Below are 27046 nucleotides of genomic sequence, written 5' to 3'. Positions count from 1 at the left end.
TCCTTCACCAAGATTTCTAAATTTCCCTAGATTTAAATCACAACACGCTTCACTTGTATTACTCAACTACCAATACGTCCGGTATTATTGTATGTAGATAGTAGTCGAGTCCCACATATACTAGAAAGAAACGTTCCGCTTTGAAGACTAGCCAAAGCAACATGAATTTTTTTCTATCTTTTTGTATCCAACTTCACATTTTATCCACAAATCCACACAAATCATAAATCCAAAATCAAAGTTTGTAATAATTATAAGTAAGTTACAAACATTTACAGTGTTAACGACCTAGCATCTTTATCAGATACTAGCTGACCCGGCAGACTTCGTAGTGCCTCAATCGAGAAATAAAGGACCTAAACATTTGTCCGTCCGACGGGGGACACATCAAAGGAAAAACAAAGTTGTTATTTTTATTTAATTCCGAGCATTTTCATATTTATCTACCTTTTAAACCTTCTCTGGACTTCTACAAATAATTCAAGACCAAAATTAGCCAAATCGGTCCAGCCGTTCTCGAGTTTTAGTGAGACTAACGAAGCAATTCATTTTTATATATTAGAAGATATTATTTTTAACGAGCCCTGCTTTTCTTTAGATGGACGTATTTTTTAAAACATTTCGAGTAATTTCGATACTTTTGTCATAAATGACGTCTTATTTAATTTAACTATAAATTCAAGGAATCATCCCTTTTGAGCAGTAGTGCCGTTTACTTTCTAACAACGTGCCTAATTTTGTGACCTTCGCAAACCCTGCAACTTAATAAGCCGTGAAATACATTTCCCATCGGCATCAATAAAAAAAAACGGGAAATCTGTACCTGTCTTTATAAATTATGTCTGTGCCAATAAATTACTGAGCTTCGAAAAATTATACTAAGTGCTTCATTGAAATCTAATAAGAAGTATTTTACAAGCACTGAATATTTTATTTGTAGGTCACTCCAGGTAAAAATAAATTATTAACGTTGCTTCACACAAGAGCTGCATACAAATCCGAAACAGGTCGACGCGACGGTAAGTTACTACGGCACTAGCGAGATGAAAGACGGCCTCGCCGTTTCAGTAACAAAGTTTTATTGCTTGGCCACATTTTATTTCAAGAGTTCAGAAGCGTTTTCTAGGAAGCTCGTACAATTTATATTGCTCCGTCAATAGGTACTTTTTCTCGAAGCTAAGACTTTTACCGCTCATATTAAATCGTTGACCTTTAGCAGAAATAGGCACATTTACATATTCATGCTATCGTCTGTTTGTTTAAGTTTAATCGTTATAATAGGGAATAAAGTATGAAATTGCCGTTTTATTGTAATACGTAATTTGACATACAACCTTTTCATGGTTTTGAGATTTTTGAGTGAAACTTTTTTCAAATGGTACCTATGAAGTTCTTCTTTTAAAAAACGTGCAACATTCGATTATCGACTTTCAGTTGTTTTTTGATTCAGCTTAGACAAGAAAGATGGATACTTCGAAAATTCGAGTGGTTTTTGAACACGAGTTCCGACGCGGAATTAACGCTACAGAAACAGCTTGCAATATCAATGTTGCGTATGGACAGGGGCCTGCTAATGAACGCACCGTACGATTTTGGTTTAAACGCTTTCGTGATGGAAATTTTCATTTGAAAAACGAACCATGTGGGAGACCACCCACCCATGTGAATAACAAATATTTAAAAGAGATGGTGGAAGCTGATCCGAGCCAAACTACCCAGGAATTGGCGGCATGGTTTAACGTTACCTTACCAACAACTTCTTTTTCTCCACCTTATCCCACTAGGTGGGGTCGGCACAGCTAATTTTTCTCTTCCATTCTCTTCTATCAGCCGTCATCTCAACACTCACTCCTCTCTCTCTCATATCGTCATTCACACACTCCATCCATGTCTTCTTCGGTCGACCTCTTCCCCCTCTACCTTGCACTACCATTTCCATACATCTCCTAGTCACATGCATCTTCTCTCTACGCATCACATGTCCATACCACGCCACGTTACCTTACCAACAACATTGACTCATTTGCGTCAAATCAATAAAATAAAAAATATATGAAAAATGGGTGCCTCATGATTTGACTGATCTGCAGAAAGAAACGCATTTTCAAACTTGGGTTTCCTTGTTGAATCGATACAGATATGAAGGAATATTGGATCGAATTGTGACATGTGATGAAAAGTAGATTCTTTACGATAACCGTAAGCGAAAAATGCAATGGCTGACCCCAGGTCAAATGCCGTAACAGTGTCCTAAAGCAAAGGTCACCAATAAAAAGGTAATGGTAACTGTTTGGTGGTCTCAGCATGGTGTATTCACTAGAGCTGTCTCCGATCTGGTCAAGCAATAACGGCATATGTCTACTATGCCGAACTCCGAACAGTGATAGCAAAACTTGCAGTGAAACAGCCCCGACTCATGAATCGATCTTCACCATTATTGCTCCATGATAACGCGAGACCTCATGCAGCACGAATTCTACAGGAACTGCAATTACAAACCATTCGTCACCCTGCGTATTCGCCAGACCTTGCTCCAACGGACTACCATTGTTGTCGCGATTTGGATAATTTTCTACGCGATAAAAAGTTTTCTTCCCACGAGGCAGTACAAAATGCTTTCACACAGTTTGTAGAATCTAGATCAACATCGTTCTATCGCAAAGGCATAAATAAATGACCTTCCTATTAGATGGCAGTAGTGTATAGATAATAATGGTGGATATTTTGATTGTATAAATATCTTAAATGAAAAATAAACCAATTTCAATTTTTCAGTACAAATCAGCAATTTCATACTTTAACCCTAATTTTAAGTACGTACAGCAACTTCTTAGACGAAGTGGCTGCTGTATAAGAAGATTGTACACGTATATTATTAAGAACGATTGTTAACTAACCTATTCATCCGATAATCAAAATAGATACGTCTATTATAACAGCTGACACCTCAAGATCTAAATTAATTTGAAGAAAAAGATACAATAGAAATTAATAATGGAAAATTGGTGAATAAACAGAGAAGAAAATGATACTTAAAATTTTTGGTAACATAATTGACTGTCTAGAAAATTCGGTACTAAGACGATTATTAAGACGATAGATACGAAGACGACTACGATTTGAAATTCGAAACTAAGCAATTAATTTGTCTATTCATATTTCAATAGCTACTAAACAAAGAATTCTTAATTATGTTGCCTTTGCTTATTTATTCAGAATTGTAAAATTGAGACCTGTTTGTTATTAATAAAAACGGAATGACGAATCCCAGTTTACTACGAGTAATAAGTAATTTTTGTGTAGATTATCAAGGTGTAGTTTGCGTTTTTAGATATAATGTAGATGCCACGTATTATTTGTGTAATTAATTGTATTAAACGGAACGTTTTTTCAACGTGATTTTTGTGCTATTGAAGATACCTGTTATCGTTTTCAAGAATGTTTCCAGTAGTACAGCCTTTATGTTTCACATAATTGTAAATAGACTTGCATTAACAAAAACCGACTTCAAATAGAAAAAAAGAGATATTCCAAAACAAATTAATATACACTAAAAACAATAATCATCGAAATCGGTTGGCGTGATATTGAGTTATTGATTTATTCATGTATTTGTCGCGCACGCACTTAATGCAAATTTAAGACATATGGTTTTCTCATGGATACAATCATCAGAACTGAACTAAATTGAAATGGGACCACACAAGAAGCGTCAGCTTTCTAAAAAAAAAAGAATTTTCAAAATCGATTCACCCAGTCAAAAGTTATGAGGTAACAAACATAAAAAAAATACAGTCGAATTGAGAACCTCCTCCTTTTTTTAAGTTGGTTAACAAGGCAAAGCCTGCAGGGCTCGCTAATAGTATATAACATTTTACTTTTTGGTTTTTGTTTGTACATAGTCCTTAACTTCTGTTGACTTTCGTCGATTCTACTTATATTTCCAAGCTTGCCCTGACAAAATAAATATATCAGGTCACGGTCAGAGTACGTATACAGCCGATTTAGTTTTTATATTACATCGTACTTTTAGTGAACCTATTTTAGTCATAAAAGTAGAGGTTGTATTCGGCTAAAGCCTGTGTTCAGGATTAGACGACATGTAGTATAGTCAATAAAATGTTAAGCCAAGAGAAAGCCTGGTTTAGTTTTAGTGAAGTCGAATCGTTTTAATTTGGTCATAAGGTAAACAAACATCTGTGTTCTGAAACTTTTGGCATGCCAGAATGCATAGGTGCAGGTTTCCTGGCACTTTTGTGACGACTGCTCGCCAAAATACTTTAATTCGACAGTGTTTGAAAAAGACATTAAAGTAAGTTGAAGTATTGTGAGCCTTCTAGTAATTGGCTGGCACAAGCGGCGTGCCGAATTAAAGTCGTATATATTATTGTGAATAGCCGTAATCATGAGCAATGTATGAAAAGTGCTCTGCTGAGAAACATACTTAAGATGTGTGTTGTTTTTATGCATTTTTGGCATTTTGATGCGTTTTTTTTTGCACACATGTGTGAACGAGCTCACAGCCCACCTGGTGTTAAGTGGTTACCGGAACCCATAGACATCTACAACGTAAACGCCGCCACCTACATTCCTTTCCCGTGGAAGTCAATCGTCAACATTTGCTTAGTACGTATTTCATTAGAAAAATTAGAAAAATTGGTACCCGTCTGCGGGAGTCGAACACCGGTGCATCACTAGATACGAATGCACCGGATGTCTTATCCTTTAGGCCGCGACGACTTTTGTTTTCTGCTTTTATCTAGTTACTTACTTATTTGCCTTAATTTTTTTATAAATTAACTATTTTATCTTTCTTGACGACTTTGAGATTAGAGAGACGTTAGATACAGAAAACTATTTGCAAATCATCTATATGTATAAAAACATAAATCTAAAGCAAACTTGTTATCGCAGTTTAATTATACTTTTTCAAATTTTCAATGTAATTTATTAATGTTCGTTGCTTTGTGGAAAATTTTATAAATTATGTATCCGCGTAATTATTTTCACTTATAACTAACGATGTCCGCTCACGTCATATAATATTTCAATTGTTGTAAGTTAATTATGGTACTTAATTCAAATAAAAATCAACAATGTATTTATACTATTTATTTTGCAAGCCTCGTTTGAAATAAAACAAACTCTTCACATCATATAATATTTGAATTGTTGTAAGTTAATTGAAATAAAAATCAACAATGCACTTATACTATTTATTTTGCAAGCCTCGTTTGGAATAAAACAAAACCTTTATTATTTATATGAAAATTATAAAGCATCGCGATAAGCTTAATGTCTTAATTCATCATCTGTTTCAACAGCTTCGCAGCTATGGTACTTAGACGAGGTGTCGGGGCAGCTGTCCGCTACAGACAGGTCGTCTAAAGAAGCCACCTTCGCTTCATGAGCAGCAAGCGGCATCAGCTCTTCATCACCATCGGTATACGTTATTCCTTGAACGCAGTTTCGTTTCAAGGTTTCTGGAGCCTCGACCTCCCGGGTCCAGCAACCTGGTTGACGAGAATAAATATTTTACTGGTGGTAGGACCTCTTGTGAGTCCGCGCGGGTAGGTACTACCACCCTGCCTATTTCTGCCGTGAAGCAGTTATGCGTTTCGGTTTGAAGGGTAAGGCAGCCATTGTAACTATACTGAGACCTTAGAACTTATATCTCAAGGTGGGTGGCGCATTTACGTTGTAGATGTCTATGGGCTCCAGTAACCACTTAACACCAGGTGGGCTTTGAGCTCGTCCACCCATCTAAGCAATAAAAAAAAAAAAAACTTGTGGTAAACATTAAATTTAGGCATTTTTTATTTTGGCAAGTACTCGTGTTTTTCTGTAACATGTATGATTATTTGTTTACTTGGTCTTTTCTCTGGCGGAACGGGCTGTACAGTAGTCGGTGGCGGCGGGTTGCTGACAGAACGCAGTTTCCTCGGACTTCGGGCCAAAGCGTGAGAGATGCTCGGCAGCCTAATGTCTAGATGTGATCCTCTTTCCGTCACAATCTTATTGTTCATAGCATACAGTTTCGTGGTGATGTCCCGTGCTATGAGCGTGGTAACAACGCAGGCTAAGTACGGCTCTTTCACGAATAGATATTCGAGGGAACTCCTTTGCCAGTACACGTAGCGGCAGGATGAAGCCGCTACTATAGATACCTGGAGAACAAATGAAAGCCTTTATTTTTATTATTTTTACTGCTTACATTGGTGGACTAGCTCACAGCCCACCTGGTGTTAAGTGGTTACTGGAGCCCATAGACATCTACAACGTAAATGCCGTCACCCACCTCGAGATATGAATTCTAAGGTCTCAGTATGGTTTCAACGGCTGCCCCACTCTTCAAACCGAAACGCATTACTGCTTCACGGCAGAAATAAGCAGAGCGGTGGTACCTACCCGTGCGCACTCACAAAAGGTTCTACCACCAGTTACTATTAACATTTATATATTTTGTTGACAATTAAATAATCCAATCCGTGTGGTTTGCGCCCGGAATAGACCGACGGCGCTACGTATATAGGCGAGTGAGTTTATCATAACACCTTACGGCTGCACAGTTTAGTTCTAATGATATGACCGCGGACTACAGAGGAAGCGGGACACGGTAGCAGAATGATTGATTCTCATACTTGTGTTCCCTAATTAATTTTCAAACCTTTTTTTTCTTTTTTTATTGCACTAGATTGAAGAAACAACTCACGTCCCAACTGGTGTTTAGTCCATAGACACAACAATATAATAGCCGCCTGGGGCGAAGTTCCAAGTGTGTTGTTAAATGGCTGTCCTACCATCACATCTGAACTAAATAATACTAATTGCGGGCTCACAATATGTTCTAATCCTCCCACTTTAAATTAATTCAATTCTGAATTCTTTGTGAAAATTCGATATTAGGAACAAAAGTAATACGAACAAATGTCGCGAAAAATTAATATCTGACTTAAAAAACGCAAATTTTTGCATTTAAGTAAATTACATTGAGTTTTCCGAAGCCGTTCATCACAAAGCTCTTTGGCATTACCAACCCCATTCCGTTGACCTAATTGTTGTCTAACATGGCTGTGTAGCAGTTAAAGTAGCTATAAATGGAAGAAACTGGGTTAAATATCGATGAAGTCTAAACCTCCTTGCGAAAACGGGCGGAACAAGACTTGAAATTATTTCTTTTCGTGGATACAATGTTATGGGCACTTCAATTTTAGTTCGATAGTTGAATTTATTGCATCGTTCTTGCATTTATATCAATTTAAGTTTCAGTTCTGTGGGATACGTATGTCAAAGTATTGAGTTATTAATATATTTAAATAGTACTAACGACAGACGTTTACAAACTTTTTTGAATAAGTTAATGTGAATCGTTTTGAATAAAATTGTTATTACAATACCGAATTGTAAATCTGAGCCATTCTCGAATTCTTTTATCAAAATCGGTCCAACCATTTAGAAGGAGTTCACTAACACACACACGGACAGAAGAATTATATATATTAAGATTAACGATAGCCCACAATTTTTTCTGGCGAAGTTCAAGAGCGCGCATCTTTCCCGTGTAGCTGAACCTAAGTTGATTAATGTTATTGGGTAGCCCTTGTTCCACGCAAAAGAGAGTTCCTCCTCAAAGTGTGCGGTGGGATTCAGAATATCTAGTGCCTATGGGCGATGTTCTTTAATATTTTTTTTACATGTACGGGCGAACGCGTCTACATCTCAACCAATGTTAATTGGTTCCCGGAGCCCATAGATATCACAACGCGAACACCGTCTCGGCTCATATTACTTAGTTATAAAAATTATATTTTGCGATTTTATTTTTATTACACGATGTTATACCATTATTGTGTATTCGTGAATATCATTAAAATTTAAGTTCAGATGTATTTCATTAGAGATATTGGTACTTGTCTGCGGAATTTGAGAGCCGGCACAATAGTTGAAGTAGTCAATTTTATGCGGCAAATCATTAAAACAGTTTTACGTGTGCGATAAAACTCGTGAAAATGATTTTCGTTGTTGAACAGACATAAAAAAATAACTAGCTTTTAGTTTTTATTAATTCAAATGAAATATACTATTGAATTTACTAAATTTGAGAAATTGATAGATTCTATTCATATAAATTAAATAGCATTCGGTTATTGAGTATCAATTAATTGAGTCGTCTATTATCAAAGGTGGCAATCTGTGCATTTGGACAAAAAAATGTTATTGATGTGTCAATTCAGATTGATTTGAATATAATCGTCTCCTTCAAAGAATACGGTTCAAAACCTGCATTAAATAAAGGTTAATACTTAACCTGTTATTTATCTAAGATGTCGATCAGAAGAGTTTTGTGACTGCCAATGGAATACAAAGTCAATAATTCGTTTTTCTGATTTACCAATAATTGTCCAAAAGTCACATTGCCGGCTTTGATAATAGTCGACTCAATTAAGGGTTTTATTTTGGGAATCTTAGAGTAAATGTTTGGTCGAATTAATAATCGACCCCGTTACGATTTTATGTTTTAGTTATATTTTTAGATTTATCCATAATTGTTATATTTATAGCAGAATTTAGGCAAACGAGTTTAAGATTTTGATAGATCCGTCATTTATAAATATCGATAATGACAGGATTACTTGTATTACAGGCGTACAGCTAAATATTTTTGAATGAACTGTTTTTCTTTGAGTGAATTTGAAAACGATGAATTTGGTAAAAACATTATGAGTATTCCGAGAATAACTTTGTTTTGCGTGCCAATTATAAGTTTTAAAAGCTCAAAAAAGGTCAGCAAAAGTTTAGCCTTTAGCGAAGCGTTTAAACAAACAAACAAAAAACGAGATAAATTAAAATATAGATAATATGTGTATTATTTACATTTAATTAAGTAACAAACTCTTCTGATATCAAAAAGAGAAACGATAGTTCCTTGATACTTTTTTATTGTTCGTAAACAAACTTGGGGGTGTTTGCAACTTTATCCACCTGATATATTGATATTAGCTCAACCTTTACATCCTCGTCTAACATTTGTTTAAATAGGCCAGGGGTTTCGCATACTGGGGTCGATACCAGAGAACTTAGGTCATTCCGATAGAGGCACCCGTCACGTGCGGACGTGCTCATCGTCGACTCGATCGCCCGGTCTTTGTTCGCCCGGCTTTTGTTAGCCCGGCCATTGTTCGCGCGGCCTGTGTTTGTGGTACATCTGCCGACTAAGTGCTCTTTCTGGAAGTTTTTATTTGTTTTGTTTCCTTTTGTTGTTTCTGTGTTCGTGGTACATCTGCCGACAAAGTGGTTTCCTGCAAGTATTTATTTGTTTTGTTTCTTTTCGTAATTTCTGTTTTGTTGTGCTTTTTCTTTGTCCTGTAGTAATCGCGCCGCATTGCCACCTGTGTTCAATAGAACCGCTCAGGTCCGAGAAGTTGGGGCCTCGCCGCAAGGCGAGTGTTTTCAAGACCCGGGGCCGCCCCACCTGGGTACTCAGCGATCATGGACGCTGTATTCGCGGAATTCCTCCGACTTCGCCACCCACAGCTCGCCTCGGAGTTTTTGGCCTTCAAGGCCAATCACACTGCGAGCCCTCTCGAGGACTCCGCCGCGCTCGCTGCTCCTGCGTCGCCTGTACCTGCGTGCAGAGCTTCTGCATTGAGCACCGCAGCCTCTGTCGTGCCTGCCGCTCCCGTGTCGCCTATACTGGCGAGAAAAGCTGCTGCGTCGTCCGCCGTGACCATCGTTTCAGCTGAGCGATCATCCGCGGCCTCCGTCGCGCCCTCTAAAACACCTACACTTGCTCGTAGGTCGCCTGCACCCGCCTCCTCGTGCTCCGACTCTGACTCGGACATGGAGGTCGACCTCGCCCCCGCCTCATCGACGGATGGATTCACCCTGGTACAGAAGGGTAAGAAGCGTGCCGCGGAGTCTCGAGCTCCCGCGGCCGCTAAAATTAGCAAAGCCGTGAACGCGTCGCGCCCCCGCCCTCAGACTCCCGTTGCGCCCCCAGCCCGTGCCACTCCGTCGCCGCGTCCGGTGGCACAAAATAAAACCCAGACCCCTCCCCCGGTTATCCTTCAGGAGAAGGCAGCTTGGGATCGAGTTTGCCTGGCCCTTAAGGCCAAAAATATAAATTTCACGAATGCCCGTAACCTCGCGAACGGCATTCAAATTAAGGTTCAAACACCCGACGACCATAGGGCCCTCTCTTCTTACCTCCGTAAGGAGCGTATAAGTTTCCATACGTATACGCTCCAGGAGGAGCGCGAACTCCGCGTTGTAATACGCGGAATCCCTAAAGAGTTAGATGTAGAGCTCGTAAAAGCCGACCTGTTAGAACAAGGCCTACCAGTGAATTCTGTGCACCGTATGCACACCGGTCGCGGTAGGGAGCCATATAATATGGTTCTAGTCGCTCTCCAGCCTACCCCCGAGGGTAAGAAAATCTTTAACACGCAGACCGTCTGTAGGCTCTCTGGTATCGCTGTCGAAGCCCCCCATAAAAAAGGCACTCCTAGCCAGTGCCATAACTGTCAATTGTACGGGCACTCTTCCCGTAACTGTCACGCGCGCCCCCGATGTGTTAAGTGTTTGGGCGATCACGCCACGGCCCTCTGCGCTCGCGACCAAAAAACCGCGACGGAACCGCCTAGCTGCGTCCTGTGTCGAACACAGGGTCACCCCGCGAATTACCGTGGTTGCCCCCGAGCCCCTAAAATAAATCGCCGCGTCGCCCGCCAAAACCGCCTCCGAGCTTCCGGCCCAGACATCAAAGCCTCGGCACCCTCTGCGTCGCAGGCTAAGCCAGCGTTCGTTCCGGCGGCGGTGCCCAGTGTCTCGGCCTGGGCAAAACCGCTGCCGTACACGAACACGGCTACAACTCCCTCCTCCGCGATTCGTCCCGCCCCCGCGACTCGTCCCTCTCCCGCGACTTGCCCTCCGACCGCGTCCGACAATCTCGCTTTAGCGATCGACTTCTTTCAGTCGATCAACTTTGAGCGCGTTAACGCTTTGGGCGACGCCATTCGCGCTGCCTCCACTGCACAACACTTTATCGCCGTTGTGCAGGAATACGCCGACGTATACGCGTCATTAAATACGTACGTCCTCCCCTCACTCCGCCGGTAATCAATGGCGTATATAAGTAGAATAAAGCCCCTATCCGTAACGATAGGATTTTTTAACGCTTACGGTCTCGCAAATCAACGTGATCAGGTTTCTGACTTTTTGCGTGACCACCAAATTGATATCTTTTTAGTGCAGGAGACCCTACTTAAGCCCGCGCGCCGTGACCCTAAAATCGCGAACTATAACATGGTCAGGAACGACAGGCTCTCTGCCCGTGGTGGTGGTACCGTCATTTACTATAGAAGAGCCCTGCATTGCGTCCCGCTCGATCCTCCCGCGCTCGCTAATATCGAAGCATCAGTGTGCCGAATCTCACTGACGGGACACGCGCCGATCGTTATCGCGTCCGTTTATCTTCCACCGGATAAGATCGTTCTAAGCAGTGATATCGAGGCGCTGCTCGGTATGGGGAGCTCTGTCATTCTTGCGGGCGACCTAAATTGTAAACACATCAGGTGGAACTCACACACCACAACCCCGAATGGCAGGCGGCTTGACGCGTTAGTCGATGATCTCGCCTTCGATATCGTCGCTCCGCTAACCCCGACTCACTACCCGCTAAATATCGCGCATCGCCCGGATATACTCGACATAGCGTTATTAAAAAACGTAACTCTGCGCTTACACTCGATCGAAGTAGTTTCAGAGTTAGATTCAGACCACCGTCCCGTCGTTATGAAGCTCGGTCGCGCTCCCGATTCCGTTCCCGTCACGAGGACTGTGGTGGATTGGCACACGCTGGGCATCAGCCTGGCTGAATCTGATCCACCATCGCTTCCGTTTAGTCCGGACTCTATCCCGTCTCCTCAGGATACCGCTGAAGCCATAGACATCGTAACGTCACACATCACCTCGACATTAGATAGGTCATCGAAGCAAGTTGTAGCGGAGGATTTCCTTCACCGCTTCAAATTGCCTGACGATATTAGGGAACTCCTTAGAGCTAAGAACGCCTCGATCCGTGCGTACGATAGGTATCCTACCGCGGAAAATCGTATTCGAATGCGTGCCCTACAACGCGACGTAAAGTCTCGCATCACCGAAGTCCGAGATGCCAGATGGTCTGGTTCTTAGAAGGACTCGCGCCCTCTCAAAGGTCTTACTACCGCTTAGCTCGTACTCTCAAATCGGATACGGTAGTAACTATGCCCCCCCTCGTAGGCCCCTCAGGCCGACTCGCGGCGTTCGATGATGACGAAAAAGCAGAGCTGCTGGCCGATACATTGCAAACCCAGTGCACGCCCAGCACTCAATCCGTGGACCCTGTTCATGTAGAATTAGTAGACAGTGAGGTAGAACGCAGAGCCTCCTTGCCACCCTCTGATGCGTTACCACCCGTCACCCCGATGGAAGTTAAAGACTTGATCAAAGACCTACGTCCTCGCAAGGCTCCCGGTTCCGACGGTATATCCAACCGCGTTATTAAACTTCTACCCGTCCAACTCATCGTGATGTTGGCATCTATTTTCAATGCCGCTATGGCGAACTGTATCTTTCCCGCGGTGTGGAAAGAAGCGGACGTTATCGGCATACATAAACCCGGTAAACCAAAAAATCATCCGACGAGCTACCGCCCGATTAGCCTCCTCATGTCTCTAGGCAAACTGTATGAGCGTCTGCTCTACAAACGCCTCAGAGACTTCGTCTCATCCAAGGGCATTCTTATCGATGAACAATTCGGATTCCGTACAAATCACTCATGCGTTCAACAGGTGCACCGCCTCACGGAGCACATTCTTGTGGGGCTTAATCGACCAAAACCGTTATACACGGGAGCTCTCTTCTTCGACGTCGCAAAAGCGTTCGACAAAGTCTGGCACAATGGTTTGATTTTCAAACTATTCAACATGGGCGTGCCGGATAGTCTCGTGCTCATCATACGGGACTTCTTGTCGAACCGCTCTTTTCGATATCGAGTCGAGGGAACCCGCTCCTCCCCACGACCTCTCACAGCTGGAGTCCCGCAAGGCTCTGTCCTCTCACCCCTCCTATTTAGCTTATTCGTCAACGATATTCCCCGGTCGCCGCCGACCCATTTAGCTTTATTCGCCGACGACACGACTGTTTACTATTCTAGTAGAAATAAGTCCCTAATCGCGAAGAAGCTTCAGAGCGCAGCCCTAGCCCTAGGACAGTGGTTCCGAAAATGGCGCATAGACATCAACCCAGCGAAAAGTACTGCGGTGCTATTTCAGAGGGGAAGCTCCACACGGATTTCCTCCCGGATTAGGAGGAGGAATCTCACACCCCCGATTACTCTCTTTAGACAACCCATACCCTGGGCCAGGAAGGTCAAGTACCTGGGCGTTACCCTGGATGCATCGATGACATTCCGCCCGCATATAAAATCAGTCCGTGACCGTGCCGCGTTTATTCTCGGTAGACTCTACCCCATGATCTGTAAGCGGAGTAAAATGTCCCTTCGGAACAAGGTGACACTTTACAAAACTTGCATAAGGCCCGTCATGACTTACGCGAGTGTGGTGTTCGCTCACGCGGCCCGCACACACATAGACACCCTCCAATCCCTACAATCCCGCTTTTGCAGGTTAGCTGTCGGGGCTCCGTGGTTCGTGAGGAACGTTGACCTACACGACGACCTGGGCCTCGAATCAATTCGGAAATACATGAAGTCAGCGTCGGAACGATACTTCGATAAGGCTATGCGTCATGATAATCGCCTTATCGTTGCCGCCGCTGACTACTCCCCGAATCCTGATCATGCAGGAGCCAGTCACCGTCGACGCCCTAGACACGTCCTTACGGATCCATCAGATCCAATAACCTTTGCATTAGATGCCTTCAGCTCTAATACTAGGGGCAGGCTTAGGGACCCCGGTAACCGTACTCGTCGAACTCGACAAAGAGGTCGACGTGCAACCTAACCCATGCATCAGCCCGCTGAGTTTCTCGCCGGATCTTCTCAGCGGGTCGCGATTCCGATCCGGTAGTAGATTCATTCGCGAAACAATTGCTCTTGAGTTGTTAGGTCTCCTTCGGAGGCGCTCGGGCAGTTGTTAGCAAATCCCACCCCTCTTGGCTGAGCCTTTGCTCGCCCACCTGTCCTGGTGAAACTGGAAAGGCCTTCGGGCCACCAGTAAACTTTCAATCATAAAAAAAAAAAAAAAAAAAAAAAAAAAAAAAAAAAAAGAACTTAGGTACCTACCTCCGCCCTGACTCGCGGTCAGGGCGATCCGAGGATACCGCACTGTCTCCTTCGAGGCGGCGTGCTTGCTCGCCGGGGCGCCACCCTGGGACCTGGAGGCGGAGGCGCTCGCTGCCGATTACCGGTGGCGTAGCGAGCTTCGCTCTAGGGGGGAAGGGCGCCCCGGCGAAGGAGTAGTTCGAGCGCGGAGGCTCCAATCTCGGCGGTCCGTGCTGGAGGCGTGGTCTCGCCGCTTGGCGGACCCGTCGGCCGGCCTCCGTACCGTCGAGGCGGTCCGCCCGGTTCTCGCGGACTGGGTGGGCCGCGACCGCGGATGCCTCACCTTCCGGCTGACGCAAATGTTGACCGGCCATGGTTGTTTTGGCCGGTACCTTTTCAAAATAGCCGGAAGGGAACCGACGGCGCAGTGCCACCACTGCGCGGACCGCGACGAGGAAGACACAGCGGAACATACATTGGCGCGTTGCTCTGGATTCGACGAGCAACGCGCCGCCCTCGTCGCGGTCATTGGAGAGGACCTCTCGCTGCCGCGCGTCGTGGCTACGATGCTCGGCAGCGACGCGTCCTGGAAGGCGATGCTCGACTTCTGCGAGTCCACCATCTCGCAGAAGGAGGCGGCGGAGCGAGAGAGGGAGAGCTCTTCCCTTTCCGCACCGATCCGTCGCCGTCGAGCCGGGGGCCGGAGGCGGGAATACGCCCGTACGTCCCGGCCCCTGTAGGTGGCGGCCTCCCCCCGGTGAAGGTCAAGGGGCGACCTGAGGGGGTGAGGCCGCGCGGCGCGCTACCAGCACTCTAGCGCGCTGCCGTGGAGTGATTAGAGCGACCGGTCGACGGTGTATCGCGTCCCGACCCGGCAGGCTGGTTCTGGTCCAGCGGGGTATTCCGGGACACCAGCGGCACCGTCTGGGCGGCCCGACGGGCTGCCGTACCGAGACGGCCGACGTTTCAGAGCCTTCGATTCGCCTCGAAGGCTCCGTCGGCTGGGCGTCCTTGGGGTGAGCCGCGCCGTCTGGTTGTAGTGTTGACCGCGGTAGCCCCCCTACCTCATCCGGGTTCTGACCTCGGAGGGGATCGGACGTCGGGTGTAAGAGTGCAGGGGAGTCGTTTAGTGGGTGGGTCCTAAAATCCTTGGGCCCGCGGTCTGCTCACAACACCATGCAGATCGTTGAGTCTCACATACCCCGCGCGCCCCTTTTGCGCGGGGACCTCGTAGGAGGTTCGGCCCTCTACCCGAAAAAAAAAAAAAAAAAAAAAAAAAAAAAAAAAAGGTACCTACCTCTCGGGCAAGATGCTCGAGAGGATCGTCGCGGCCCGCATCGTCCGGCACCTGACCGAGACGGGTCCCGATCTTTCGGCGGAGCAATACGGCTTCAGAGAGGGCCGCTCGACTATCGACGCAATTCTGCGCGTGCGGGCCCTCTCCGATGAAGCCGTATCCCGGGGCGGGGTGGCGATGGCGTTATCCTTAGATGTAAGGAACGCCTTCAACACCCTGCCCTGGTCGGTGATCGCGGGGGCGCTGGAGTATCACGGCGTCCCCGCATACCTCCGCCGACTGATCGGCTCCTACCTCGAGGGCAGGTCGATCCAGTGCATCGGACACGGTGGGGCGATGTACCGCTTCCCCGTCGAGCGTGGTGTTCCGCAGGGGTCCGTCCTGGGCCCCCTGCTGTGGAACATCGGCTACGACTGGGTCCTGCGGGGCGTCATTCGGGGACCCCTCCCCGGGCTCAGCGTAATTTGTTACGCTGACGACACGTTGGTCGTAGCTCCGGGGAGGGACTACCGGGAGTCTGCCCGTCTGGCGTGCGCAGGCGTGGCACACGTCGTCACCAGGATCCGACGGTTGGGGCTCGAGGTGGCGCTCGACAAAACCCAGGCCCTGCTCTTTCACGGGCCGGGACGAGCGCCGCCTGTGGGTGCCCACCTCGTGATCGGAGGCGTCCGCGTCGGGGTCGGGGTGACCGGTCTTCGGTACCTCGGCCTCGAACTGGACGGTCGGTGGAACTTCCGCGCTCACTTTGAGAAGTTGGGCCCTCGGCTGATGGCAACGGCCGGCTCTTTGAGCCGGCTCCTTCCAAACGTCGGGGGTCCCGATCAGGTGGCGCGCCGCCTCTACATGGGGGTGGTGCGGTCGATGGCACTATACGGCGCGCCCGTATGGTGCCACGCCCTGACCCGCCAGAACATCGCCGCGCTGCGACGTCCGCAGCGCGCGATCGCGGTCAGGGCGATCCGAGGATACCGCACCGTCTCCTTCGAGGCGGCGTGCTTGCTCGCCGGGGCGCCACCCTGGGACCTGGAGGCGGAGGCGCTCGCTGCCGATTACCGGTGGCGTAGCGACCTCCGCTCTAGGGGGGAAGGGCGCCCCGGCGAAGGAGTAGTTCGAGCGCGGAGGCTCCAATCTCGGCGGTCCGTGCTGGAGGCGTGGTCTCGCCGCTTGGCGGACCCGTCGGCCGGCCTCCGTACCGTCGAGGCGGTCCGTCCGGTCCTCGCGGACTGGGTGGGCCGCGACCGCGGATGCCTCACCTTCCGGCTGACGCAGATGTTGACCGGCCATGGGTGTTTTGGCCGGTACCTCTTTAAGATAGCCGGAAGGGAACCGACGGCGCAGTGCCACCACTGCGCGGACCGCGACGAGGAAGACACAGCGGAACACACGCTGGCGCGTTGCTCTGGATTCGACGAGCAACGCGCCGCCCTCGTCGCGGTCATTGGAGAGGACCTCTCGCTGCCGCGCGTCGTGGCTACGATGCTCGGCAGCGACGCGTCCTGGAAGGCGATGCTCGACTTCTGCGAGTCCACCATATCGCAGAAGGAGGCGGCGGAGCGAGAGAGGGAGAGCTCTTCCCTTTCCGCACCGATCCGTCGCCGTCGAGCCGGGGGCCGGAGGCGGGAATACGCCCGTACGTCCCGGCCCCTGTAGGTGGCGGCCTCCCCCCGGTGAAGGTCAAGGGGCGACCTGAGGGGGTGAGGCCGCGCGGCGCGCTACCAGCACTCTAGCGCGCTGCCGTGGAGTGAATAGAGCGACCGGTCGACGGTGTATCGCGTCCCGACCCGGCAGGCTGGTTCTGGTCCAGCGGGGTATTCCGGGACACCAGCGGCACCGTCTGGGCGGCCCGACGGGCTGCCGTACCGAGACGGCTGACGTTTTAGAGCCTTCGATTCGCCTCGAAGGCTCCGTCGGCTGGGCGTCCTTGGGGTGAGCCGCGCCGTCTGGTTGTAGTGTTGACCGCGGTAGCCCCCCTACCTCATCCGGGTTCTGACCTCGGAGGGGATCGGACGTCGGGTGTAAGAGTGCAGAGGAGTCGTTTAGTGGGTGGGCTCTAAAATCCTTGGGCCCGCGGTCTGCTCACAACACCATGCAGATCGTTGAGTCTCACATACCCCGCGCGCCCCTTTTGCGCGGGGACCTCGTAGGAGGTTCGGCCCTCTACCCGAAAAAAAAAAAAAAAAAAAAAGGTACCTACCTCTAAGAATAAAGAGATTGTTTACAAAAATACAAAACCTGTTATAATTATTAGGGTATTGAACAACGTTGTAATGGAATTAACCCACCTTTGTGCTTGAACCTCAGCCATTTATACTGAGATCAGGAAAACCAGAAGTTAAAAGCTACTTTTTTTTGAATCGCTTTTGTACTGATAAGTTTATCGCAGCCTTTGCATTGTAATAAGAAAGGTGATTCGATCCGTATCGGTCATCTCATACGTGTGTTTCCGGTACCCTGAGCACTAGAAGTCGTCGTGGCCTAAAGGATAAGACGTCCGGTGCATTCGTATCTCGCCATGCACTGGTGTTCGAATCCCGCAGGCGGGTACAATTTTTTCTAATAAAATACATACTTAACAAATGTTCACGGTTTACTTCCACGGTGAAGAAACAACATCGTGTAATAAAAATCAAACCCGCAAAATTATAATTTGCGTAATTAGTGGTGATAGGATCTCTTGTGAGTCCGTCTGAAGGGTGGGGTAGCCGTTGTAACTATACTGAGACCTTAGAACTTATTATCTCAAGGTGAGCGGCGCATATACGTTGTAGATGTATATGGGCTCCGGTAACCACTTAGACCAGGTGGGCTGTGAGCTCGTTCACACATCTAAGCAATAAAAAAATAAAAAATAAAAATAAAACTAGAAAAATCTCAGATTGGAGTCGATGTATGTGTAAAGGTATAAATCTTTTTTTTTTAAATGGGTCCTGACAATAGCCCTCATTGTTCTTTGCACTTTTTCAATTACAGAATTTTATTATTTCATCGCTCGATTATATCGAACTCCTTTAAAACTCCATTAAAACTCAAAAGGAACTTTTTTTTTAAATGAAGGTATACATTTTATTTTCATGGATAATAAGATATTTTATATTTTATTATAATAATATTCAACTAAGATTTGCTTCTTAAATACAATAAAAAAAAATTAGGAAAATGTTAATTAACTAACATATAGACCAATGAAAACTTGAACAACTCATACCTAAACGGAACTCACCTTGAATTTTTCATCGATAGTGGCTCGACTCGACTCGAATTCTGGCGAGTCTAGGAACTCGCACGGCAAAATCGGATGGAGGAATTGATGTCCACTCATTACATTTACCTAGAAAATAATTTAACAGGCCATCGATTTTTTCACGTCATTGATTCCTAGATACAATGGATTTTATTACAAAAAAAATATATATGTAACGCCCTGTACCCGAAGTGCGACTACACCTAGTTCTAGCCGGCTAAAATTAGGTGTAGCCGCACTTCGGCGTTTAAACCTAGGTATAACAGATTTGTTCACGGCTAATATTAGGTGTAGCCGATTTCATTTGGTTAAAACTAGGTATAGTCTTTTTTATGCTGGTTACAACTAGATGTAGCCAATCGTACGTGGTTAAAAGTAGGTTCTATTCTTCGTATTGTTTCTACCTATAATAAAACAAACTAGAATCAAGGAACGTTATTATTTATTTGTAAAAGTAAATATAATAGAAATTTTTATAATAACATAATTCTAATTTTAATAATCTATATAAAACTTCTTGGTAGACTACCTATAGAGGTTTTTTAATCTTGTCTAAGATTCTCGAAAATGTGAATTGTAATACTTTACTTCGTTGGGATCATCATCATGTTATTATGCGTATTTTTATTTTTATTTTTCAACTAATAATTTATCGATACAAAAATATCGATATTTTGGAACAGCTTGCATCCCCTTCATTGGATCAATGATTCTTATCTACCAACAAACGGATGCATTTACGATTTAACTCGTCTATTTATAATGAAACAATATACTTTTTTTAGGTAGGTAATTCGCTGATATTTTTGTTCTTTTTACAACACTAAGCCTAGAATGCATTTAAAATATGCTCTTTGAGTTTTTCTCTCGGTATCATAAACGTATTCATGATCATGAAGTCTAAGCGAAACGCTTCCATAAAATTACGAATAGGTGTCGTTCGAAGTCACGTCTACACCATTTAGGTACGTGATCGCGTATCTTCATTGAGGGCATCTGTACGTGAACACGAGGAAAAACTGTTTTAAATCCATCGCTATCTTTACTGGAAAGCACTTTCGTGTGTACCCTAAATGGGTTTTTACGTTTAGTTATGAGTGAAAATAAGAAAACTCACTACTGCATGGGTCGATATGATCTTGTATCGTGACGGACGCGTTAATTTTAAACCGCTAGTCTACAGAAATGTAACAGACCTAAAGCCGAATCGAGTCAATTATTTCTTTTTAAAATACGATTCGATATATTTACTGTCCAGTTATAGCTGTTTCTCAGTTATCATTTTAAAACCTACCAGCCTCAATTCCCTAAGAAACTACCAATCTTCTCAATCGCTAATCTTACCTTCCCTGAAAGCAATAGTCCAAGTCTATCGGTTTTTGTCAAGTTTTGCATCGCGTACGCTTCGCCGGCGTGCAAAGACATAATATGAGCAAAATCCGGCGACACCATCCTCTTGAATTGTAACCTTGAAACCTTGACGAAATGAATATTATTGAAATTATCAAAACATTAATTTGCTTGATAAAAATTAATAAATTTGTTTTTGGTTCACACAGGGTCTAGACGATACTTCCTTTAAATATAAAAGCTTAGGACTAATATTTTTTAGGGCAAAATCATAATGAACCACTAGAGCTCGTGGACATCAATATGATATCCGTTGTTCACACTGAGACATATAGTGGAACTCCTTAGAGCCCGTGTACTGTTCTTGACTTTATATGACACGTTTTCTAAAAGATACACCAAATTGTTGCAAACATTTTGCGCTTTTCCATTGGATAATATATATATATTTTTTAAATAAGGTCGTAAAATAATTGCATTTCGAATTACTTCGTCGTTTACGGCATTGGTTAAAGGGAATTCACTTGTTTTACGATCAACACACCCCAGTTTGCAGTCGGTAACATTAATGTACTCACATAACTACGTGCTTAATCAATTTAAATGTATTTGACTTTCTGTTTACCTACTCTACGTTAATTATTAGTTTGGACATAATATAGTTACGAAAATCATATTGAAAAACAGCAACGGCTTTGGGTAGTTTCCAATCATCAAATAAGTTTTCGTTTGAAGACTTTTAAAACTCTAAAGGCCTATCTATGACTCTAGAGTGACTTTTTTTTTTGCTTAGATAGGTGGACGAGCTCACTGCCCACCTGATGTTACGTGGTTACTTGAGCCCACAGACATCTACAACGTAAATGCGCCACCCACCTTGAGATATTATAAGCTCTAAGGTCTCAACTATAGTTACAACCACGGAATAGATAAATAAGGTTGGAAAGGCCTTTGCTCTAATTTTGTATTAGAACCAGTGTCGCCGCTTCATCCCCACTATTTTAATTTCTACACATACACACACTGTGATTACAAGTATTTCGCACACAACAAAAACACCCACACATAAATCTCAGGACAGATATTCGTTCGCAAACTAGCACAAAACACCCGTAGGCATACACACTCACACACGCAAAAAGGCAATAAAAATGTTCATACACGCTAGTGCTTGATAAAATCGATATTCTTTATCGATAAATTATCTGATGAATGAATGGAGAAAATGAAACATGAAATAAATATTGAAAAAAAAAACTATTTTACTTTTATTAATTACAAATAGTCACTGTCGCTGTAATAAAACGTATTTGTTAAGCAGTTGGCGCTTGCTATTAATTGCGAATGAATTTTTCAAAACTAAAAGTATTCTGATTTTTTTTATGATAAAATCATTTTCAGTAAAATGTTTAGAGCAAATAGTACTCGTCTTTGTCTCCAGTTTCCTCTACCTGTCACGTCAATCCATTGTTCCCTGGCGTTAGGTTCTTTAGGAAACCTAAAATTTTTAATTTACTGCATAAGTCAAATAGCATTTTACTTAGATTTGAATACGTCTTAGACAATATAGTAAATACCCGTAAATTAGAGGTCTACATGTCCCTTTATATTATACCTTCACTTTAATTCAATGATAATAATTCAATAATAATAATACATATTTATTTTACTCAAAATACGTCTCACTAAGAATATACTAGGTATCATTAATTAAATATAAAATAATGCAAAAATTATCCATCTCAAATGTAAATATAGTCGAGAATTCTGTCGATGATTTTACCACATGGTCACCTCACTATCGACAAACTGCACAGCCAATCAGGGCAAAGGCCGAAATTTCAAAGATTGAAGTGTAGAGAACGCAATGCATGTAGTACATTGGAAGCTGACTTGGTCATTGCGTTCATTGGGCGAGTACACATCGCGCAATGTATGCTATTTATAACATGCTTCAATAATATTGTTAATGTTTGGAATTTCATAATGCTCAGTATATTTTTATGTTTTAGACAAATAATATTGTAATTAAATGGTAATTTCGACTTACCGATCGAAAGATATACCTCCTCGCTCTATACTTGAGCGAGGAGGTATATCTTTCGATCGATTCGATCGGATGAGGCACTATAAAGCGGAGATCTGTTCGCCAAGTAGTCCGAAGCGCACTAAACGCGGTGAATGAAAAAATCGGTCGAGTTATGTTTGTTCTATCATAACAGTGGCACGCTTGCCCCGCCTACATTACCATTCCAACCTTATTTATCTATTCCGTGGTTACAACGGCTGCCCCACCCTTCAAACCAAAACGCATTGCTGCTTCACGGCAGAAATAGGCGGGGTGATAGTACCTACCCGTGCGGACTCACAACGGACATGTCGGATCAATATTTTTAATGATAATGGGAAAGTAACATTGATCTAGACTTACAAAGACTTTGAAACATTCGTAATTCAAAACACAACCTACGTAATTTTGGACTATCTCGTTCGCTTACCTTAAACGGTTCGAATAACGTGTGAAATACTTCTTCGAGTTCCGGATCAAATTTGACGGGTCTCATTTCATAAACCAGATACACGACCTGAGCTAAATTAAGGAACACGAATCCAAAGTTCCACGAGAACGCATCTGGAGAGCATATCACGTGCCATGCCCAAATCGAATACAGCATGAAAGCTAAACGGAAAAAACGTAATCATTTAAAGGAATTATTCGACGATCGGAAACACATGGAAACCTGAATACCAAATATTTTTAAGATACAAACTGGAAACGAACTATAGGTGCAGGTAGCAGCAATCAGGCTAACACTAATCACGGGACCAAATGAAATGGTCAAATTATGTATTTTAAAACATGTAAGAAGCATATAAAAAAGGTTTAAATAGTAAAAAGCAGTAGTGTTAAAAAAAAACACGCATAATAGTAAACTTCTTCTTCTTTATTATCCTAATCTAAAGAGGGTTGGGGTCGACTTTCCACCACCAGGTATTTTCTATCTTGAGTTATCGTACTGTCCAGTTAGACCTTGGCCTCTTTAAGTGTTCGAGTCGTATTTGTTCAACATGTGCCCGGGGGTCGCTCTATTTTACGCCTTTTTTCTAGTAGTGCCAGGTGAACGACGTAGTCACAGTCCCTCCACATCACGTGTTCGTACCACTTAAGACGACTCTGTGAGTTTTTGAACAATTGGAGCAAGCTTACAATACGGGGACGTATGTAATTTATTCGCAACTTAATAGCAAACAGAACTAATATGTAATTAATAATAAACATTTTTTATTGAGGTTATTCTGGTCATATTAGGGCAAAGTAATAAAATTATTGCATTTGAGAACATTTTCAGGTTAATCAGTTTTCAGGAGTCATCTTGAAGTTGGTGAAACCATATTAATATGTAAATAAAGACAAGTCTGTTCTTTTTTGGTTTATTATGATTTAGGAAACTCATTTCATTATGTTGTTTCACAATAGACCGAAATGTGTACGATGTAGGACTGGGGATCGGAATGAAATAATAAGAATTCATTTTTTTTGCTATTTGAAAACAGAACACAAATCAAGGGCTTTCTATTCTATTTTAATATTTATTTTAATTTTAAATTGGTCTGTATTGTCTATGTTTTAATATTTTATACATAATATAATTGGTGGTTCGAGCACCACGCCAACATAATATTTTGTTGATTTTCTGTTACGAATATTTTAAAACTGGCAATTATATCTCATTACGATTTAATATCTTTCATTCAATTTATTTAAACTCAATCTAACGTGATTAGTTTTTCCAAGTTGTCAGGATTTCGTCGGGCCACGTGACCGAAGTACTTGAGGAGGCGCTGCATACAGATCGTAGAGACGGGTCTTGACGTTTAGCTCCGAGAGAATTGACACATTAAAAAAACTAATAGTTGTAGGTCACGTGGTAGGAAAGAGAAGTCGAGGAATATTGCCAACCAGGTGGACGGACATTGTCACCAGCGTCCCAGGCGCCATTAAGCAGGCCGAATGCAGGCAACTTTGGGAAAGCTGGTGCAAAAACTAGACCAAGGTGATCACGATCCTCAGTAATGAGGAAGCGACGAAGGAGAAGAAGAACGTGATTAATGATAGTCTCATTGATTTATTAATTCTGACAATAACCCTGTACCAGGGAATTCGGCTTTGATTCATAGCATGAGTCTTTTTAAGGAATATATCTAGATTTTAGAGAGAACTAGAGTTTACTACTACTGTTTTCAGTTTTTAACAAATTACAGATGAAACTTCGTGCTGTTTTTAATTTAGCCAACTAATAAAGTGGAAGCGCAAGATAAGCCTAGTCTCAAATAAAACATACCAACAGAATTTTATAATATAAAACAAATAATAACGATCAAAATGACGAACATTAGCAAAAATAAATAGGTAACATTATAAGAAAAGGGCGGGAAAAGTGTTATGATATTGGTTAACAAATTGACAGTTGAAATTTATCTGTTTTTTTCTTTTCCTACCTATTCTATTAACCTCGAGGGGTTATTCTAGATTCATCGAATTAGTAGATGAGCTCACGGGGCTCAAAACTGACGTCGTTGCTAACATGAACCTTAGCAAGAGCCATGCTTCGCAGAATCTACCACCGGATCGGAACCGCGACCCACTAAGAAGATCCGGCGAGAAACTCAGTGGGCTGTGTCTGTGGGTTAATTTACACGCCGAGCCATTCGTCGCAAGCGATGGGTCCGACGAGAACGATGACTGGTGCTTGGTGTACCTAAAAGCACCGTTAGTGGATCGGGAGGATCCGAGATGACGCGTTTTGGCAGGATCGGCTATATAGTTTCCGGCGGCCACGATGAGAGGGTTCTCGTGTCGTGCCGCTTTAAGGAAATGGAAACATTTATAATTATTATTCTAAAGAATGTGGTAATGTAATAAATTATCTATGGCGTATGTGATGTAAGCAGTATTTGTAGCCTATACTGTATTTCAAATTAAAATTGTGCGTAAAACGTCTTAAGTAACTTACCAAATATAAGAATTGTGTGCATCCATAATTGACCTTTTTTTGTACTCGGTGCACAGTAAGATGCTACAAACAGCAAATTGGAAAGCTGTACACAAAAAAACATTAGATTTTGGAGCAATTTTAAAAGATCTGAAAATCAACAAGCTTTTACTTACAACTTACCTGAAATAATGGGTGTTGTGGAATCCTCCATAACGGACACCACGGCCAGTACCATGGTCCTATAATTTTAATAGGATTCAACATTATGAGTACTGATTAATTTGAAAATACGCGTACGCGACATTGATCTTTTCGTCTACACACTACTATTTTTCCCAGTATCTGTGTTAGAACTGTCGCATGTCGTCTTGTAAGTAATTCTATTTGCGATATAAAGGGATTCTATACCATTCTCCAGTCCAGTCTCCATTCACCTCGAGATATATATCTCGAAGTAGAACGGAGTATTACTTATGATGTTTTACTGATATATTAGATTATATGAATAAAGGGTTCAAGCCAGATGAAACCCCATCTTAGAAGAGAAGCATCAGTTGACCATTACGTTGTTGTCTGGACGTGTATTGATACACTTAGTAGGGGTGGATGGTACTAGGATGTAAATTTACTGAATAATAGCACGAAAAGGTAAAAAGTTGATCCGGGTTCTTCTGTACTCTCATTCTTCTTCACCCTTTTTCAAACATTAGGAGAACGGTGAACTCATTTACGCATCTACATACCTATGCAATAAAAGTCGTCTACCGCTTATTCAAATTCACACGTATCAAAGATAATAAAATTTTTGTTAGTATTTACCTGATGGCATAGTGTAGTTAACCGAACCAAAGTCGTGATAGCTACCATTTTCTACCGGCCAAGAAAAATTCAATTCTCCTATTTCTAGAAAGTCACTTTTTCTCCCTGTGAAACCACCGTGAGACATGTTTCTTGAAATAGGAACTTCAAATAGGAACGCTAAGCTTAGTTTTTCCGCTTTCTATTATTTTTGTGCAATGTATAACAATACAGACTAAATAACTACACTGTACAACAGCTGTTTAAATTTCATAATTTTTATCACTAGGAACCAAATCAATATCAGGCAAGCTTATTCTTAAAGTTGAATATATTGCCATCTATCGGAATTATGTAGAATTACGCATCAGTTTGTTGACTATTAAATTAGTTTTTGAAGTAAGTTATGCGAATTTGAGATGAGATGTTGCTTAAAGCAAGACCTGCTAAGTTGATTATAATCTTAGAAAAATTATGTCGTTAAATGTCAAAACCATACTTATTTTGCGTCGATAGATAAAAATTGAACCTCACAAATCGAGTCATTAAGTATCTATTTACATGCAATACTAATCAGAAAAATATGATTAATGAGTGAAATTTAATAAGCTAGTATTTTCTTCGGTTTTCGTTAGTTATAAAAACAGAATTAAAAATTACTTTTACGATGCAATCTCTTTTTTTTCCAGAGTGTTCGAATACATTTACTGTTTTTGTGGATACGGACGACAAAATTATGTTTTGTGAAATTTTAACGGTAATTAGATTAGTCGTCCATGGCCATAAAAGTAGTTTTAATTATTTAACTACATTATATTTTGATGAAGGACCACATTTTTTCTTTGTGTCTTAAGTTAGATTTTTTAAGAATATTCAAAAATGACTTTGTAATATTTATAAGTTCTTGTTTATTCCATTTTAGTTCATTCTAGATTCTAGTTTTCAATTATTACAATTGAAATTTAGAATCGAGGGAAGACTTAATAAAAATTCAACAAGTTGACCTTACTTTTAACTGTGCCGTGACTTTTATTAGCAGTTCACAGTTACTTTTACGTTTAAAATTTTATAATACCAAAAAATACTAGTATCAAGGGGGT

At 42.9% G+C, this 27046-nt stretch overlaps 1 protein-coding gene across 1 annotated transcript; it reads right to left on the bottom strand.

The window, feature by feature from the left end:
- Nucleotides 1–5097: 5097 nt before the first annotated feature.
- On the bottom strand, nucleotides 5098–26248 carry LOC101737698 (popeye domain-containing protein 3). The gene is made up of 8 exons (XM_038019021.2): nucleotides 25968–26248; nucleotides 25329–25387; nucleotides 25167–25251; nucleotides 22650–22831; nucleotides 20146–20277; nucleotides 18781–18888; nucleotides 5870–6167; nucleotides 5098–5513 (listed from the first exon to the last, which is right to left on the bottom strand). Exons 1-8 carry the CDS (start codon nucleotides 26092–26094, stop codon nucleotides 5293–5295), a joined length of 1212 nt encoding a protein of 403 aa, XP_037874949.1. The 5' UTR covers nucleotides 26095–26248; the 3' UTR covers nucleotides 5098–5292.
- Nucleotides 26249–27046: the final 798 nt, after the last annotated feature.

Source organism: Bombyx mori, chromosome 22 (assembly GCF_030269925.1).
Source record: "Bombyx mori chromosome 22, ASM3026992v2".
Lineage (NCBI taxonomy): Eukaryota > Metazoa > Arthropoda > Insecta > Lepidoptera > Bombycidae > Bombyx > Bombyx mori.
This window is presented reverse-complemented; position numbering and strand designations above follow the sequence as displayed.

What these genes read in the sequence shown, in the direction of transcription:
- LOC101737698 (XM_038019021.2), bottom strand. Translation starts at nt 26,094, where the DNA reads ATGTCTCACGGTGGTTTCACAGGGAGAAAAAGTGACTTTCTAGAAATA. An exon ending in TAACTACACTATGCCATCAG is followed by an intron (nt 25,388 to 25,967) that starts GTAAATACTAAC and finishes TTAAAATTATAG; the next exon opens with GACCATGGTACTGGCCGTGG. An exon ending in TCCGCCAGAGAAAAGACCAA is followed by an intron (nt 5,514 to 5,869) that starts GTAAACAAATAA and finishes CTCGTCAACCAG; the next exon opens with GTTGCTGGACCCGGGAGGTC.